The sequence below is a fragment of the Protomyctophum bolini genome (assembly GCF_963924005.1).
Source record: "Protomyctophum bolini genome assembly, chromosome: 11".
Lineage (NCBI taxonomy): Eukaryota > Metazoa > Chordata > Actinopteri > Myctophiformes > Myctophidae > Protomyctophum > Protomyctophum bolini.
Genome location: NC_137872.1, coordinates 32,438,566 through 32,453,835, shown reverse-complemented (window position 1 = coordinate 32,453,835; position 15,270 = coordinate 32,438,566). Strand labels below are relative to the sequence as shown.

Below are 15,270 nucleotides of genomic sequence, written 5' to 3'. Positions count from 1 at the left end.
ATGGGATCGAAGGGGAGATTATCATCATCTGCAATGTCTTTGTATGGTGTATGGGTGGATGAAATGTAAGCATTCAAACATTCACCCTAAAATTTAAATGTTATTGTCTTTTTATGTCCAACTAGAGCTGGATCCTCTACAGCGGTGCCCGTTGAGCACTGGCCTACTTGGAATGATGCAAGTTGGAAATGCATGCCCCACCCAGATATTATGTCTGTGTCCCTTTTATGTCCATTTATGGAGTTATTTGTCAGGCATGCCCAAATATGGAGTCTATGCAGACGTCAGAATGATGTCAGAACAGGCCAGCTCCATATTATGGACACTGGGCAGGGTCCCTGTCCAGAGCCCGGGCAGAGGCCTTTTTGGGGCGGTTCTGGACAACCGTGGGTCCGACCGACTCGACACCGGGCACTGCAACCCCTGTGGTGGGCTAGAACGCGTGTGACGGCTTTGAAGTCGGTGGGGCGAACGGTTCTCGAGTTACGTGGATTACAACAGTACACACACACACACACACACACACACACACACACACACACACACACACACACACACACACACACACACACACACAGAGAGAGACCTGCTGCATTTATACTAGAGTTAAATAGACAGTACCATATAGAACAAACACAATGGTATTAACAAAACAATGTCCATAGCAAAGTACCAACATCAATAGGGTTCATCCTGCAATCTGCCTATTTGATTATGACTATGAGAGAGGAACGGCAATGCAAAGACTCAAATAGTTAGGGTTCATTCTCTCAGGAGCAGTTTAACGGCAATCCGTTTACATCTTACGGTATATCATTTTTTTATTTAACCTTTATTTAACCAGTAAAATCACATTGAGACTGCGTCTCAGGATCACCAAAATCAGTAAAGCCCTCCTCTAGGGATCAGGATTCACGGCAATAGAGGGTATGAGCATGCATAAAGTGAGAGACAAATCAAGTGGCAAAGTGAGTGGCAAAGTGAGTTTAACGTTGTTTAACGTTGTTTAATGCAATCAGATTTTCTGTTTGGATGTATGGGCTGTCAAGGTCAGAAAGTAGTTTTTTGCCACTCAGTAGGCGTTCCCACATAACTTCTAGATATGATGATGATGTGACGCGCATACCCTCTCTATTCACCCATAGCTTGTGTCCAAGTAGAGATTTTGGCATAGTGGTGAGGTGACACTAAAGGACAGGAGCAAAATCAGTACGGTTCATCTGGGGATCAGGAAGCTGCATGGCAAATTGCATGGCGATCTAGCCAGTAGTTTTCCAGATATGCTGTTTGGGACCAAAGTGGTGGATGGATGGATGGACTAACATGTGTCACCCGTCACCCGTGATCCGCCACCACTAATGGGGCTAAAAAGTGCAAGAAGTGAAGTTCAGGGTGAAGTGCATGATTACTCATCTGATGAAGTTTATTTGCCTCCTACTCAAAACATACTCAAAAAACGTACTCACATGAAAGAATTCAGCACGCCATCACAAGTATATAATTAATTCCATATGTCTCCCTCAGAGGAAGATTCATCTGGTGAGTCACTAGTGGTAATCCACATTCAGAAATGGTCACTGTCGGGCAGAAACCTTGTATGTCCAAATTTCATCTCTTTTGTTTTTGTTTTTCATAAATGAATTTACAATAGATTTGAGATTTTTGAGACTAATGAAAAGTACTGACAAGAGCTTTACTACAGATAAAGTGTTTCCCCCAAGTAACGGTTTTATTTTGGACATACAAGGTTTCCGTCTGACAGTGTCAAAATGTAAAAACATTACCATCCAGGAGTCCAGGCAAAAAGTCCCTGTAAACGGAATGCATTCCCAGGAATTACTATTTCCAGTTTGAGGAAATCTTTCTACATTGTGCAAGAGACTGGACTGAAATAATAATGGGGACTGGACTGCGGCGCTGCACATCCGACATCCCGTTAGTCCGACATCTGTGACCGGTTAAGACTTGCGCGTGGTTATGGTTAGTAATGTCAGAATAAATATTCAACCCTCTTTCACTTTCGCAATTTACAGTATTTTTCAATGTCACATATTTTTCTTTAAATCTAGGTACACAAACTAAAATGTATAAAGAACATAAATGGTATAGTTTACAAAAGTAATGAACATTTCAATTGGGGTAAATGAAAGAAGAACTTCGCCAATTTTCAATATTGATAATATACTTACTTACTTGGCCATTGGTCCTCATAATGGCACAATTGCATCTCATTGGTGGGTTATGGACAGTTCAGAATGGATCAAGATATCCCAAGCTGATAGTATACAGCCTTTCTCTTTGTGGAAAGTTAGCATATTGAAATAGAAGCCACTGTTCTTGCATTAAAAATTACAATATCAAATAAGTTTGAAATCTTCTGAAATGACCAAACCTGACAGTGCCTACCAATGTTGTCACTGCTAGGCAGGTTTCTGAACTGTCCACAGCTAAATATAAGCCTCCTCTGAGAGTGTGGGTAGACACAAAAGGTAACATCTTATAATGAGCATTATTGAGTATTGATCTGTAAAACCAATTTATCTGCAAAACCATCTGAATAGCATCATTGGACTGAAACAATATTGCCATGATGCCATCCCTGATATATGAGAGAGTGTGAGTGTGTGTGTGTGTGTGTGTGTGTGTGTGTGTGTGTGTGTGTGTGTGTGTGTGTGTCACAGTATGGAAAACCAGTCACATTGAAAAAGGTTGATCCACTCGGTTTCACCGTGCCGAACGTTGCGAAGTTCAAGTTCTCTCTTATGTCCCAATAGTGACAGAATCGTAAATCATTGTCCCCCCTATAGTCTCGGTACGTCTGAGACATCAACACCACCTATATATACGTATATAGTTTTCTTTGTTTATACTTTCGCAACGTATTCTTTACCCTTTCCTAAAAACTGCAAATGATGGGAGCTAGTACAAAAAATAATTTCAAGCACCCACTTATACATTTACCTGTGTGATCATGTGACAACAAAGTATGCAGTCAGGGAACATTTTCACTTTCCAAGGCCATGTTCAGCAATTTGGACAAAGCAAAAACAAATATCCCCCACGTTAATTTCTCACAATGTACACCTATAGTAAGATAGGATTACACTTTTTTTGTCCGTTCACACGGAATTTGATCTTGCATTACATCATCACATGCTCCTCCAACAATCATCAACAACATAAAAGAACATCGGACATGAAATGACATCTGTACACATCCTATGATCAGAGTCACTGTGTGTGCGTGGGTGGTTGGCTGGTTGCATAGTACATGTGACAGTGTATGTGTGTGGGTGGGAACCTGGGAGGGGGTATTATGATCACACAGTCAGTGTTGTTGGGGGAAGGGGGCACAGTCCAAGTGTGTACATGTGTATTGTGTGGGGTGGCGGGTGGGGGTTTGATCACCTCCTCTGTCAGTTGAACAGTGTTATAGAGTGAGGAACAAAATAGTACAGAATAGTATACATAATATAATTATGCAAAAAAATATGTGACATAAAGCTCCAAAGTGGTAGTGTATTGATGTTGGATTTAATTTTAAACCAAAACTATTTGGTGGAAATATGCTTGATGCAGTCCTTATCCTTATACATTCTGCTGACTTAATAGCTAATTTTCTCTTAGTGGTCAATTTCCCAAGAATAGCTTGACATTGCAGGCAACAGTGCACCTAAAATAACAGAAATCCTGTGACTCCTAGTCTACTATGGCACATACTCTCCTTTCCCTTGGAATGGAATGCTACTGCTGTTCTGTTCTCAAGTCTGACCTTAACATTAGTCTACTTATGAGAGAGGGGGAGGGGGGTTGCCACAGTTTATTTCATTCAATAAACTTAATCATTGTCTATCTAAAACACAATGCAAAAAGGTAGGCAGGAAATTTCATTTTTAAACTTAATATCTCCTCCAATGTTGTTCTTAGTATATAGGCTAAGTCTAGCCAAAGCTTTAAGACATTATGAACCGAATATTGTGTAGAGATAAGTTTCGTAAACTAAGCAAAAAACATTCACCAGCTGTATCTATCTTCTATTTATGGCCTCCCAAAGCCCCCCTCTCTCACTCTGATTCACGTCAGCAGAAAGCTATTTTCATGAATGGAGGGGGCGGTCACGAGGAATTGGTGACGTGAGTGGTTGCGGAAGCAAAGCGTGGAATGTTGATACATTGTTGTTGTTTTGTAGTTAATTTAGTACGCAGGGATACGTTGCTGGTCGCACGCGGGACGCTTTCAGCGCTTCTGTCACAAGTAAACTTCAAGACTTCTTCAAAGGATTCTTTACTTCACAAGTTTTTACGCAATCCCTTCACAGATATCCGCGATCAAAAGGTGAGGTTGTTTTTGGGGATATGTTTTGACATTCCTTTCTAAATTGCTAAAGTTCTCATGGTGACACATTAACGCATGTAGGTGGTCTTATTACATGCAGCCCATGTCGTACACATAATTTAAGTACTTGTAAAAACATAGTATTTAAAATCTATAGATATATATGATATCTATAGATTATGGAATGTTGTAGTCTTTTGGACACGTGTTGGAGTATCGTAAAAAAATGACAATTGTGTCGGGCGCGTGGAAGATTAAAATTATTTATAGAATAATTATTAGTATTATTTATACAATAATTGTACTTGCCCGAATATGATAATTTAATCCATTACGCTTATTAGGCAAATTATCATATAATTATTAATCAATGTGGGCTAATATTTGTCTATTATCTAATTATTACAACACTCGAGTTAGCTTTTTGGAAGAAACGATGTGAAGTGAAGGATATTATAACTTTAGGCTATATTTAAAGTAACGTACGTTATATAGCCACGTGTGTTCCCTTAATTATCCAGAAGCTGGATTATTGCGCGCGCATTTCCTATATGGCAAAATATTGCTACTTTTTGACATAGGAAACAAACAACACGTGGTCTGCATTTTAGACTAGTGGGACAAAGGGCACGGCGATCGTGAAGTGCGACCACCAGGACAGGGCTGGGCGAGAGAAACGCGCGCCGGCGAGTAGCCTAGGAGTCTCCATCGCGGCGTCGCTTGCCGAAAAGAGCCGATTTACAAGCTACTATGAATGAAGATGAAATAAAACATTATAAATGTCCCGAAACGCGCCTCCTTCACAAAACTCTCAAAAGCAGCCTTTGTCTTCTGAGTGGGACAGAAGACAGTTAGTAGAGATCGAGATGAATGATGACAGAAAGGTGTGTACTGTATAGCCTAACTGTAGGAAAAACACTATGTGGATGATATAATACATTATTTACTAAGCAATTACACTATTACTCAGCAGCATGATTGGAGTGTCAACACTGCTGCCCCCCCCCCTGTTGTGCTGATTTGACAGTTTTCCCACATTTGTAAACAGTTATTTTAGTAGGTTGTATAACAAATTACGAATTTGACTTTCCCCCTTTGATGGTATGAGATTGTTTGATTGACCATTTTATACCTTGAAATGTAGGTTCTATTAAGTATTACGTGCTGTGTTTGTTTAGAGAAACGCAGGCAGATGTGTGTGCAATCCTCGTGGGGTTGACATGTGCTTCAATCAATGTGATGACGTCTTCATCAAATGATGAAGTTAGGCTGACTCATAACAACTCGGTTGTCAGACAGTGACTGAGTGAAGACATATAAATGAGAACTTGAATGTGTATAATAATCATAATTTGCTACTTAGTGTTGTGTTTTAAATTAGTTGTGAATTTGCAAAGGATGCAGCAACCAGCAGCCTACTTTACTGACGTGACGTTATTTGTGGCTGAGTGCTGTGGAAGTGAAACAGCAGGGATTAGTGTATTATGGAATGACTCCCAGCCAGGGAATGCATGTTTGTTTATTAGAATTTGTTTCATTATTTTTCTGGGTTATCTTTTTAAAACATGGTGTTTTGATTAATGACATTAAGGTGTAGAAACTACAGGCTAAAACAAATAGAGATGTGTGTAGCCTACCAAACCAAACTGGGTTACTGTTCCACTCACTCACATCTCCTGTATCCGGCTGGGGCTCGGCACACATACATGCTGCTCATCACATCACCACATATCGACCGAACATCGTACCCTCTCACTCTGCCACCCACAATGATGCACTTCCTGTCCATCCCTGCTTTTGTCTTTCTGAGAGTTCCTGGATTTAAAACCAGCGTTCAAACCACATTACACACAGGGGGCTGTGGATGGACTAAATGGAAGTGCTTAGTGTTTTTGTTTTGTGGAGATTATGCTATTAAGATGAATGCTATAAATATAATTTACCCCTTCATTTCTAATGTGAGATTTAAGTAGTAGAGAGAGAGTGTGTGTGTGTATGTGTGTGTGTGTGTGTGTGTGTGCGCACGCGCGTGCGTCGTGCGCGTGTGTTGCTCACAACCTGTCATGTCCTCAGTTTGGAAGGAAAATAAACATCAAATTAGTTATAAGACGTGAAGCCCTGCTCTCTTGTTGGCATTTCTCACTGGAAAATGTGAGCGGTAATCTATTTTCTTTCCCAAGAGTATTCCCTTTCCACTTGTAGCAGCTGAGCTGATCACCTGATTAGCAAAAAAACGGGACAGGTATTTCCTTGTTTTTTTTTGCATATTTGTCATTCCTCAGAATCCCTGCATCGTTAGTTGGGGAATAGCTTTGCTGAGGTATTAACCCATTCTGACCGGGCACCCATTTTGGTGTTGGCATCATGTTATGCTTTAGCTATTGAAAAATAGCAGATCTACAAGCTCATATCGCGCCACCGAGTGGCGCGATACGAGCTTGTAGGTCTGCTATTTTTGAAAAATCGAAGAACGACTGACATTTTTTTAGAATCTGATCTCAGGTCAGAATGGGTTAATCAGACCAGTGTGTGTCCGGTGGAAACCTCGTATGAATCTGATCTCAGGTCAGAATGGGTTAAGGTTCTCTGTACTTTTCCTTCCTCCCTCTGAAACAACGGGGTTTTCCAGGAAACGTCAGTTTGGGAGGGTGTGATTCCCTGCCGCTCGCCATCGTTTTTTACCAGTAAACAGCATGACTCACCCCTCAGCTATGTTCTCCATTTCCTTTACATAATATCCCACCAAAATGTGCTGCGCTGGAGAAAGCGCAGAATGCAGCAACACCCCAGTCTGTAGAATAATCTCTCCACCTCCCTGAGAAAACAGAGAAAGAGAAGACATTGTTGTAAGCAGAAGGCAGCGCTTGCTTTCTCAGAGGAACTTTGAGCAGCTGTTTGTGTGAAGGCAAGCAACTTCCACTCGCAGCGGAACCAAATCCCAAAACTGAGAAATGAAAAGGCGAAACATGAGTAACATGATTGTAACATGAGTAGGTCTACTAAAAACAGACGTGAGATTGAACAAATACTTACAAATTAAAAACAATAGATAAAAGCAAACATATTTCGACCTGCATTTTGTCTTGGTTAATTTCCTTATGACAGTTTATTTCCTAGAATAGTTGTTTCTTATGTAGTGGTGGATTATTGTATTTCTTTCTGGGTTTGTGTAAACAAACATTGAAGATAAGAGTGAGGACACAAATTGTGATTGGCCAGAATGAGATCACACCCGCCCACACGGGTGTGATTTTTTAAATTTTCATATTGGTACATGACCAAGGAGTAGATGCAACAGAAATAACACGTCCGATGGAACACTGTCTCAATAAAATCTCATGTGACCTGTAATGTCATGTACTGTATGTGATTCTAGTAGAAGCAATTATCTTAATCTCAGTAAGTTTCAAATTTTTGCTATTTCCCCATTATGAGTTATTCTACCATTTGACAGTGACTGTCCATACGACTACTCTATAAGAAACGAAGTGAAGTGAAAATCAGGGTGAACTACAAGGAGGTTTGCATATCCCTGACCTATACAGACTATATTTTGGAACATACGCAATTACGCATGAGACACTTTGGAATTCCAGACATTTTAAGAATTTTGTAGGTTTTACTAGTGGGATTGGTTAAACTCCACCCCCACATTTGGGTGCATTGCAGGACATATTCTGACTGCATTTTACCCAAATGAAGATTTGTGTGCGTTTTTCTTTTCCCTTCAGGAATGTGGTTCTTTCAACCATTCTTTATCCATTGTCAATTTGGCTTTTCTTTGAAGTGTTTTCTGAGAATCCTTCTTTTAACATTACAGTGAAAATAAAATAATGGAATCAGGAGAAAATATTACAATCAAGTTAATTATAGAATATAATATAATTGTATGTATTAATATGAAAAGAAATACATTTTGCCTTGTAGCATAATGTTCTAGTCCTCTCTGAAGCAACTTGTGCATGTTGATCTGGAAGGCTCTTCCTGGTGGTATTTGCAAAACATAAACACATGTATAAAGAATTCCAATGTGGCCTCTTAGCTAAAGATTGAGGCCTCTTGTATGGAGAGAGGGAGGGAGGCCCCACACCACTTTTCCAAAATCCTTGCAAGGAATACACCCAGGGACCCCCTCTGACGCAACGCTGGCTAAAGCAGGCTGTTTGGGTCGGCGTTGCTGTCGAGGAATCTTTGTTTGTGCCTGTGTTTCCGATATGGCTTTCCAAGTTCTGCACCATTACAACAACATAGTAATTGTGATTGGAGAACAAATTATTTTGATGCCGTTTTAAATGGATCATAAAGTCACTAGTATACACAGGAATGCATGTGGTTCTTGGTTGGATTCATCAGTTCAATTGGGGGATGATCTGTTTATTTTCTCTGTCAGGACTATCTGGGGCTCTGTTCCTTTATTATATGCTCATGGCTAAAACAGCATGGACACAAGGTGGCTGTCGCTGTTCTTCCAGTGATGTTAGGATAAGGATAGACCTTTGTTAATCCCACGGGAAATTCAGGCATAGCAGAATGTTGCATGCATGTTGACAGAAGGATAATGGATGACTAAGTGTATAGTATTAAATATAATTAATCCAGATGCATTAAACACTTTGTATTGCTTAAATTATAATTTCATATTTTAAAAAGAGAAGAAGAGAGTAGCAGATGTCAAACTTGAACTGCAGATGGAACTGCACATCAGCAGTAATCACAGCACGAGAGCCGCACAAAATATTTGCCCTCTTACTGAGATATCACTTATCGCATGCTCACTTAAATTGTTTAGCTGGCAGAAATTTGTGTCAGCACAAGCGAGCTAAATATATCTGCTCGAGTTAAATAAGGGCATACGGCCGCTCGCTCGCTCAGGAAAGCCCAGTGTAAGAGGATCCAACAGACGAGACAGCACTAAATCTATGGGAGTACATTGTCTCACAGCGAAAATACACCAGTGACTAGAAAGGAAACTATTCCTCTGTGACACTCTATCTCCAGGAATGTTCCACATGCGTATCTGCTGCCCTGTAAAGTTCAGCATACCTTTAAATGTTATACTGATGTGATGGCCACTTTTACTGCCGCTGTCTGTGATGACGAGACACAGTGCTGAAGAAGAATGGCCTACATGGGTCTCGGGATGGTAACTGTTAAAAAGAAGACCACAGCCAATTTTGGAAACGTGGAATTGTATATATCCTACTGTACATTTTGAGCCAATTGACCAACACAAGTTAGCCAGGCCTGTTTCGATCATCTATAAGTTTATGCCGGTATTATGAATTAAGACTTGTTTACCCCTTTTTGCTGAACATGTGATTCACACTCCCACACCCATTTGCAGGGTGTTTCCATGGCAGCGGTCTAGTATGGAACAGTGCACTCGCAGTAAGCCTGGTCTTCAGGTCCTGAAATGGAGCCTTGGGGGGATGTGTGCCTCTCACAGGATCATAGCACAGTGATCTCTCTTTTTTTGGCCATGGCAGTAATCTCAGAAGCATGTGGCTCATGGTACTGAATACAGAGGGGCCATTCTAAAAAACACTGGCAAAATGGCCCAGGAAGACTGTTTAGGCACAGAGATGTATGGAGAGATGGGGTCTGTTTCTAATCTTGCTTGGTCTAGTGAACTACATTGTTGAGGCCCTCCAAGAAGCAAATAAGGGCACGCAACAGTGCTGCCATCTCATGGTATAGTATAGTGCTGCCCTCTGCTGGCCAGCTCGGTCTCTCTCACAGACACACACTTGGTTTTTGTGCACCATGTAATGTGATTCATTGTATGGACAAACATGCCTATATACATACAAACAAAACCTTGATTCAAATTTATTAGATATCTTTCACTAATTAATTCTATCATCTCTTTCCACAGCGTGACTTCTGTGAGACTCAGCCAAATTGTTCGCATTCAGGGTATGACGACTCATTTTAAACCGAGCAACGCTTTGAAGGCAAGTGTGAATAGCAATGTTTCACGTTATGGCTGTGTTTTACTACTGTAGGTCTGATTCAATAATGAAGAGAGACAGGATCATTCCTCATGGCCGATTCATACTCTTAAGTAGTATATAAACCACCACTTCTGATTTGCCCATACAGGTTAAGAAGGAGGGAGAAAATGCCCCGGGGGTCAGCGACGACGAGCTGGTGGCCATGTCGGTGCGGGAGCTCAACCAGCACCTGCGCGGCCTGACCAAGGACGACGTGGTGCGGCTGAAGCAGCGCCGGCGGACCCTGAAGAACCGGGGCTACGCCGCCAGCTGCCGCATCAAGCGGGTCACCCAGAAGGAGGAGCTGGAGAGGCAGAAGATGGACCTGCAGCAGGAGGTGGACAAGCTGGCCCGCGAGAACGCCAGCATGCGGCTGGAGCTGGACGCGCTGCGGGCCAAGTACGAGGCCCTGCAGTGCTTCGCCCGGACTGTGACGCGCGGGCCGCTCGCCCCCGGCAAGGTGGCCACCACCAGTGTCATCACCATTGTCAAGTCCGCCAACCACAACAAGGCCAGCGTGAGCCCGTTCTCGGCCGCCTCCTAGTGTTGACAGGACTGGTGCTCTCTCCGTCACCCACCCGCCTGGTCCTTCCTGACCCCCAGGCTGACCCCACTCGTCCCGTACTGAGAGGAAGCTCAGTGTTTAGACTGAGGGATGGAGTGGGGGGCGATGAACTCTGTGTGATACGATGCTGCATTCACTACTCTCACACTCACCCTCTCTCTTTTTCTTAAATAATCAACTTTGTCTGTGCACTGTGCGACCCCACCCACACCCACCCCACCAGCACCGGCAGGGCTTTTGGGCCTCACTGACCGTACCTCCATGACTGTTAGCAGATATTTGCTGTTACTCCAGGGTGAATTGTGTATGGCATGTCTTGCTATGACAGCACTGGTGTAAGACAGCTCTGATATTTATGGTGTTATTGCGCATATACACACCATCAGAGAGGATAAGAAATGTGTATTACTTTGATGGCCCTTCCCCCCCCCCCCCCATCAGTGTCTCAATGTAAGTTAGTTGAGTCATATAAGCTTTGCCTTAAAACAACCTGTGGGTGACTTCTGTAATATAGATACTGATGGTCACACAGTTTAACATATTAAGGAATATTTTTTCTTTAAATCTGTTCACTCAGCCAGTATGCAATGAAAACTGACCAATGTTGAACACCAACCAGGGCACCACGTGCATCCAATCATGCCAAATAGTTTGCTTAGCAATGAGAAAGTCGTGCTACAAAAAAGGGCACCCACTATACTTCAGTGAACTAATCAGGACCCTATAGGCTACTGGGAACAAGTTTAGTGACATGCTCAGCAAGTTTTTCTCATGTAAGCATGGTTCAGATTTTAAAAGAAGCCTACCTGATTCATCAAAAACCTGCTGCCCATTTCTCCAAGTAGCTCTTCTGCCTGTATGTTGGGCGAAAAATGGTTTAATCATTGTTTTGTTAACAATGCAATTGAAAGGGGCTGCTGGATACAATTTCTCTGAAAAGCATATTGGGGGTTTTTTTCAATGAAAACTTAAGGTCCATATTATGGCAAGTGCTATGTTGGAGGAACTGAAAGGATTTACCGTTTGCCACATTTGTTTAGCACTTACTCTAAAACTGCAAAGAAACAGTATAAAAGCTATACACATTCAGAAATAACCTAAAATCACAGGGTATCTGTGGCCTGTGATAGAGGAACATTACAAACAGAGCAGAGTGTTGCATTTCTGAAGTTATAGGGGTTTGACTGTATGAGGAGGACTATATTGTGTGTGGTCTGAGCACTTATTGCATAGAGTCAAGCCAAGTTATAACTAATGCCAGGGGGGCGTATTTATATTATCCAGAGAAGCACTTATGATCTTTTTGCCTATTTCCTTTATATGCAATGCCATTTTTGTGGTAGGTAATCCATATTGGATAAACTGATAATGGGATCTGCTCTGACAAATGAAATGCAATGCAACGCATTTCTTGTATATTACAGACAAAAGCCTTTTTCGCCTGTAAATCAGTGCTTTTCAGTGAGGCTTTAGATGTTTCTTTTTTTCGTTTTGTTTTACCTGTGAGAGAAGGAAACTCAACTCTCTCAATTGCCTCCTATGTCACTTTACATTGAGAACTCCGTCCACGTAAAAATCATTCCTACTGCTACGTCATGAGAAAACGCTGCTGCCGGTGTTGGTACTGTATCTGAAACTGTAGTAACGTACCTTTTATGACACAGACTCTTATGCAAGAGAACTCCTGACACCCGTCTCTAGACACCATGGTGCCATGGTGCAGTGAAACATGTTGCTATTGTGATTGCAACACGATTGAAAATGAAATTAACTTGAAATTAATTAAGTCATACTTACCTAGGATCCATTCCTAATGTGGAGTGAAGCCAAATAGAGATTGTTCACGTCAGGATTTTCTCTTTGCAAAGAGGACATGACTGTTCTTCCTCTGTTCCATAGCTGCAAAGAAAACTATGGGGGACTTTGCTGCTGTATCACCTGCTGAGATTGTAAGCAGGGCCATTGCTGTGCTCTTATTCTCATTTTGTATTTTCACTTGGTTTATATGTTGATACATCCATGTTTTCTCTTGATATTTAGTTTTTATATTATATACTATATCTATATTATATATACATACATATTTTTCTATATTTATGTCTTGTAATATCCTGGGAGTGGTGTGATCCAGTAATCATTCTTTCGAGTCAAATGAGTATTGTTGAACTTCTTAGAAAAATAGTTGTATTCATGTATGACTGAACACTTCTTGTGACCTAATCCTGTTTTATGCATTGAACACCCTGTGAATAGACCTTCCCGCCACCTAACACTCATTTAATCTGCAATTTGGACAGTCAATGATTAAGTGTGTCTACAATATACACAACGCAATTATCTCTGGATTATCTCTGCAGTCTGCACAACCTGACTCAAGTCATGGAAATGTATCTGGATTAACATTTAATGTTGTCCTTAACAACTTGCAATTCAGTTGAACATTATAGTGAAAAAGGCTATTCTCCTTTAGAAGCACAAACACCCAATATCTATAAAATGCTGAGGTGAAAGGTAGCGGAACAAATATCTATGCAAAGGAAAGGACCGTAACCGCAAAGATTATGCATATTTTAGGCTGTCTAGTTTAAATATTCGTATGACAAATGCTTCATACAAGTGAAGACGTAATGTGAACAGGTTTTTTAAATGACCAATATTCTATGGCAGAAATTCAGAGGTAAATTACAGGCTATGTAGCCTTCTGAGCTGAAATGTAAGCAGTAATGGTGTGGATTTCATTTATAAGTAATAAGATATCATGTAAACCTAGTTAGTTATATTACAGCCGTTGGTTGATTCAAGTATAGAAAGACTTGAGATGATGCTTTTCTAAAGAGGCTTGATTTAGTGCACAGACATTTAAATGATGATGGTAAAGCTTTTGTGACAACCACAAAACCTTACCTGAAAGTAATTCCAGAGCTGCTAGACTGTCCACCCTGGCCTTTATTCTATCAATTAACTGTATTCAACACGAGTATAGATCGAGGCAGTGGAAAACACAAATCTATTTTTACATGTCGTTTACACAAGTTCACTTTTTCAGCACATTAGGATTAGGCAACACTAATGTGGTATGCTTATTTTGCTACACTTTTCAAAGCATTACAGTGACCTCTTGTGGTAAAGTTCCAAACCTAAATGCTTTGTTTTTTACCACTCAATACTGTTGTGTAAGGCAATTGCCTTACTCAATACTGTTGTGTAAGGCAATTGGATACAAGGTGAATGAATGCCCTTTAGTCGTTCACCTTTGAAAGAAAACATTTAATGTCTTCAATCGATACAAATATATACAGTATATGTTCTGTACTGCCATAACAGAGACAAACCTCACTCCAGGTGAATTAAGTAAAGATAAAGAAAACTTGTTTCGATCTTCTGATAGGTGGCAATGAGACCTATCGGTCTCAGACATTCTTAGTATCAGTTAACAAAAGTCCATTTTCAAGTGTCTTATTTTTTAAATTGCATAAACAGAACTTAGGGAGTTATCTACATTTTTAAAGGGAGCCCTGTTCGTCCAGTTGAACACAAGTGCTTGTTGACTGTTTAATGTGTTTTAAGACATTGCACTGGGACTGTTAGGATATCATTGACTTGCTCAGATTTCCAGACAAATGACAATGCAATTTTATAGAAGTTGGGTTGGTAATATATATTGAGTACTCCTTCCTTGTATATGTCCTGTATGCAGCCTTAAAGATTTGTTATATTATCTCAGAGTTTGTATTCGTGTAAGTAAGCTCTCACACACACAAGCTTTCTCAGTCCTAAAAGCTATTTGCATTTAAACAAATCACCCTTGCAATACCCAAGTCTTCTACATTAAGTGAACTAAATTTCACTTAATTAAATTTCACAACAAGCTTCATAATACAGACATCAAGTCTTGGCCGTTTGGTTAGGGGTGAAAGAACTATGGCTAAATTAAATGGTATGTTGCATTCATCGTATTGGTTCGTATCTTTTAAGTTATACAATGGACTTTAAAGACAAATGGAATCTCCTATTATAGTCTCATGGCCGTGTATATTTGTATAATGAAGAGCTCACAGCCAATAGTGACTGCAAATGAGGATGATATTAAGGCAGCATAAACTGAGTATATGTAACATACCTTTCTGACTTGTCTGCTCGTATATATATTATATTTATTACATTGATTTTTCTCTAATTTTATTTTCAACATCTAAATTATTTTATTTACATACATTTATTTACATATTGTCTCAAACTACACTCATGTACAAATAAAATCTGTATTGGTTTGTTATGATTGAAATTGAGGTAAATTATTCCTATACATACCGTAGGTCTGCTGTGTCTGTTTTTGTACTTTTAAATAAAGCTTTTACTCAATAAATAGCTCTCCTC

General features: G+C 40.5%; 1 protein-coding gene across 1 annotated transcript; it reads left to right on the top strand.

Moving 5' to 3' along the window:
• Positions 1-4,198: 4,198 nt before the first annotated feature.
• mafk (v-maf avian musculoaponeurotic fibrosarcoma oncogene homolog K) lies at positions 4,199-15,259 on the top strand. The gene is made up of 3 exons (XM_080777080.1): positions 4,199-4,335; positions 10,211-10,289; positions 10,438-15,259. Exons 2-3 carry the CDS (start codon positions 10,254-10,256, stop codon positions 10,870-10,872), a joined length of 471 nt encoding a protein of 156 aa, XP_080633206.1. The 5' UTR covers positions 4,199-4,335; positions 10,211-10,253; the 3' UTR covers positions 10,873-15,259.
• Positions 15,260-15,270: the final 11 nt, after the last annotated feature.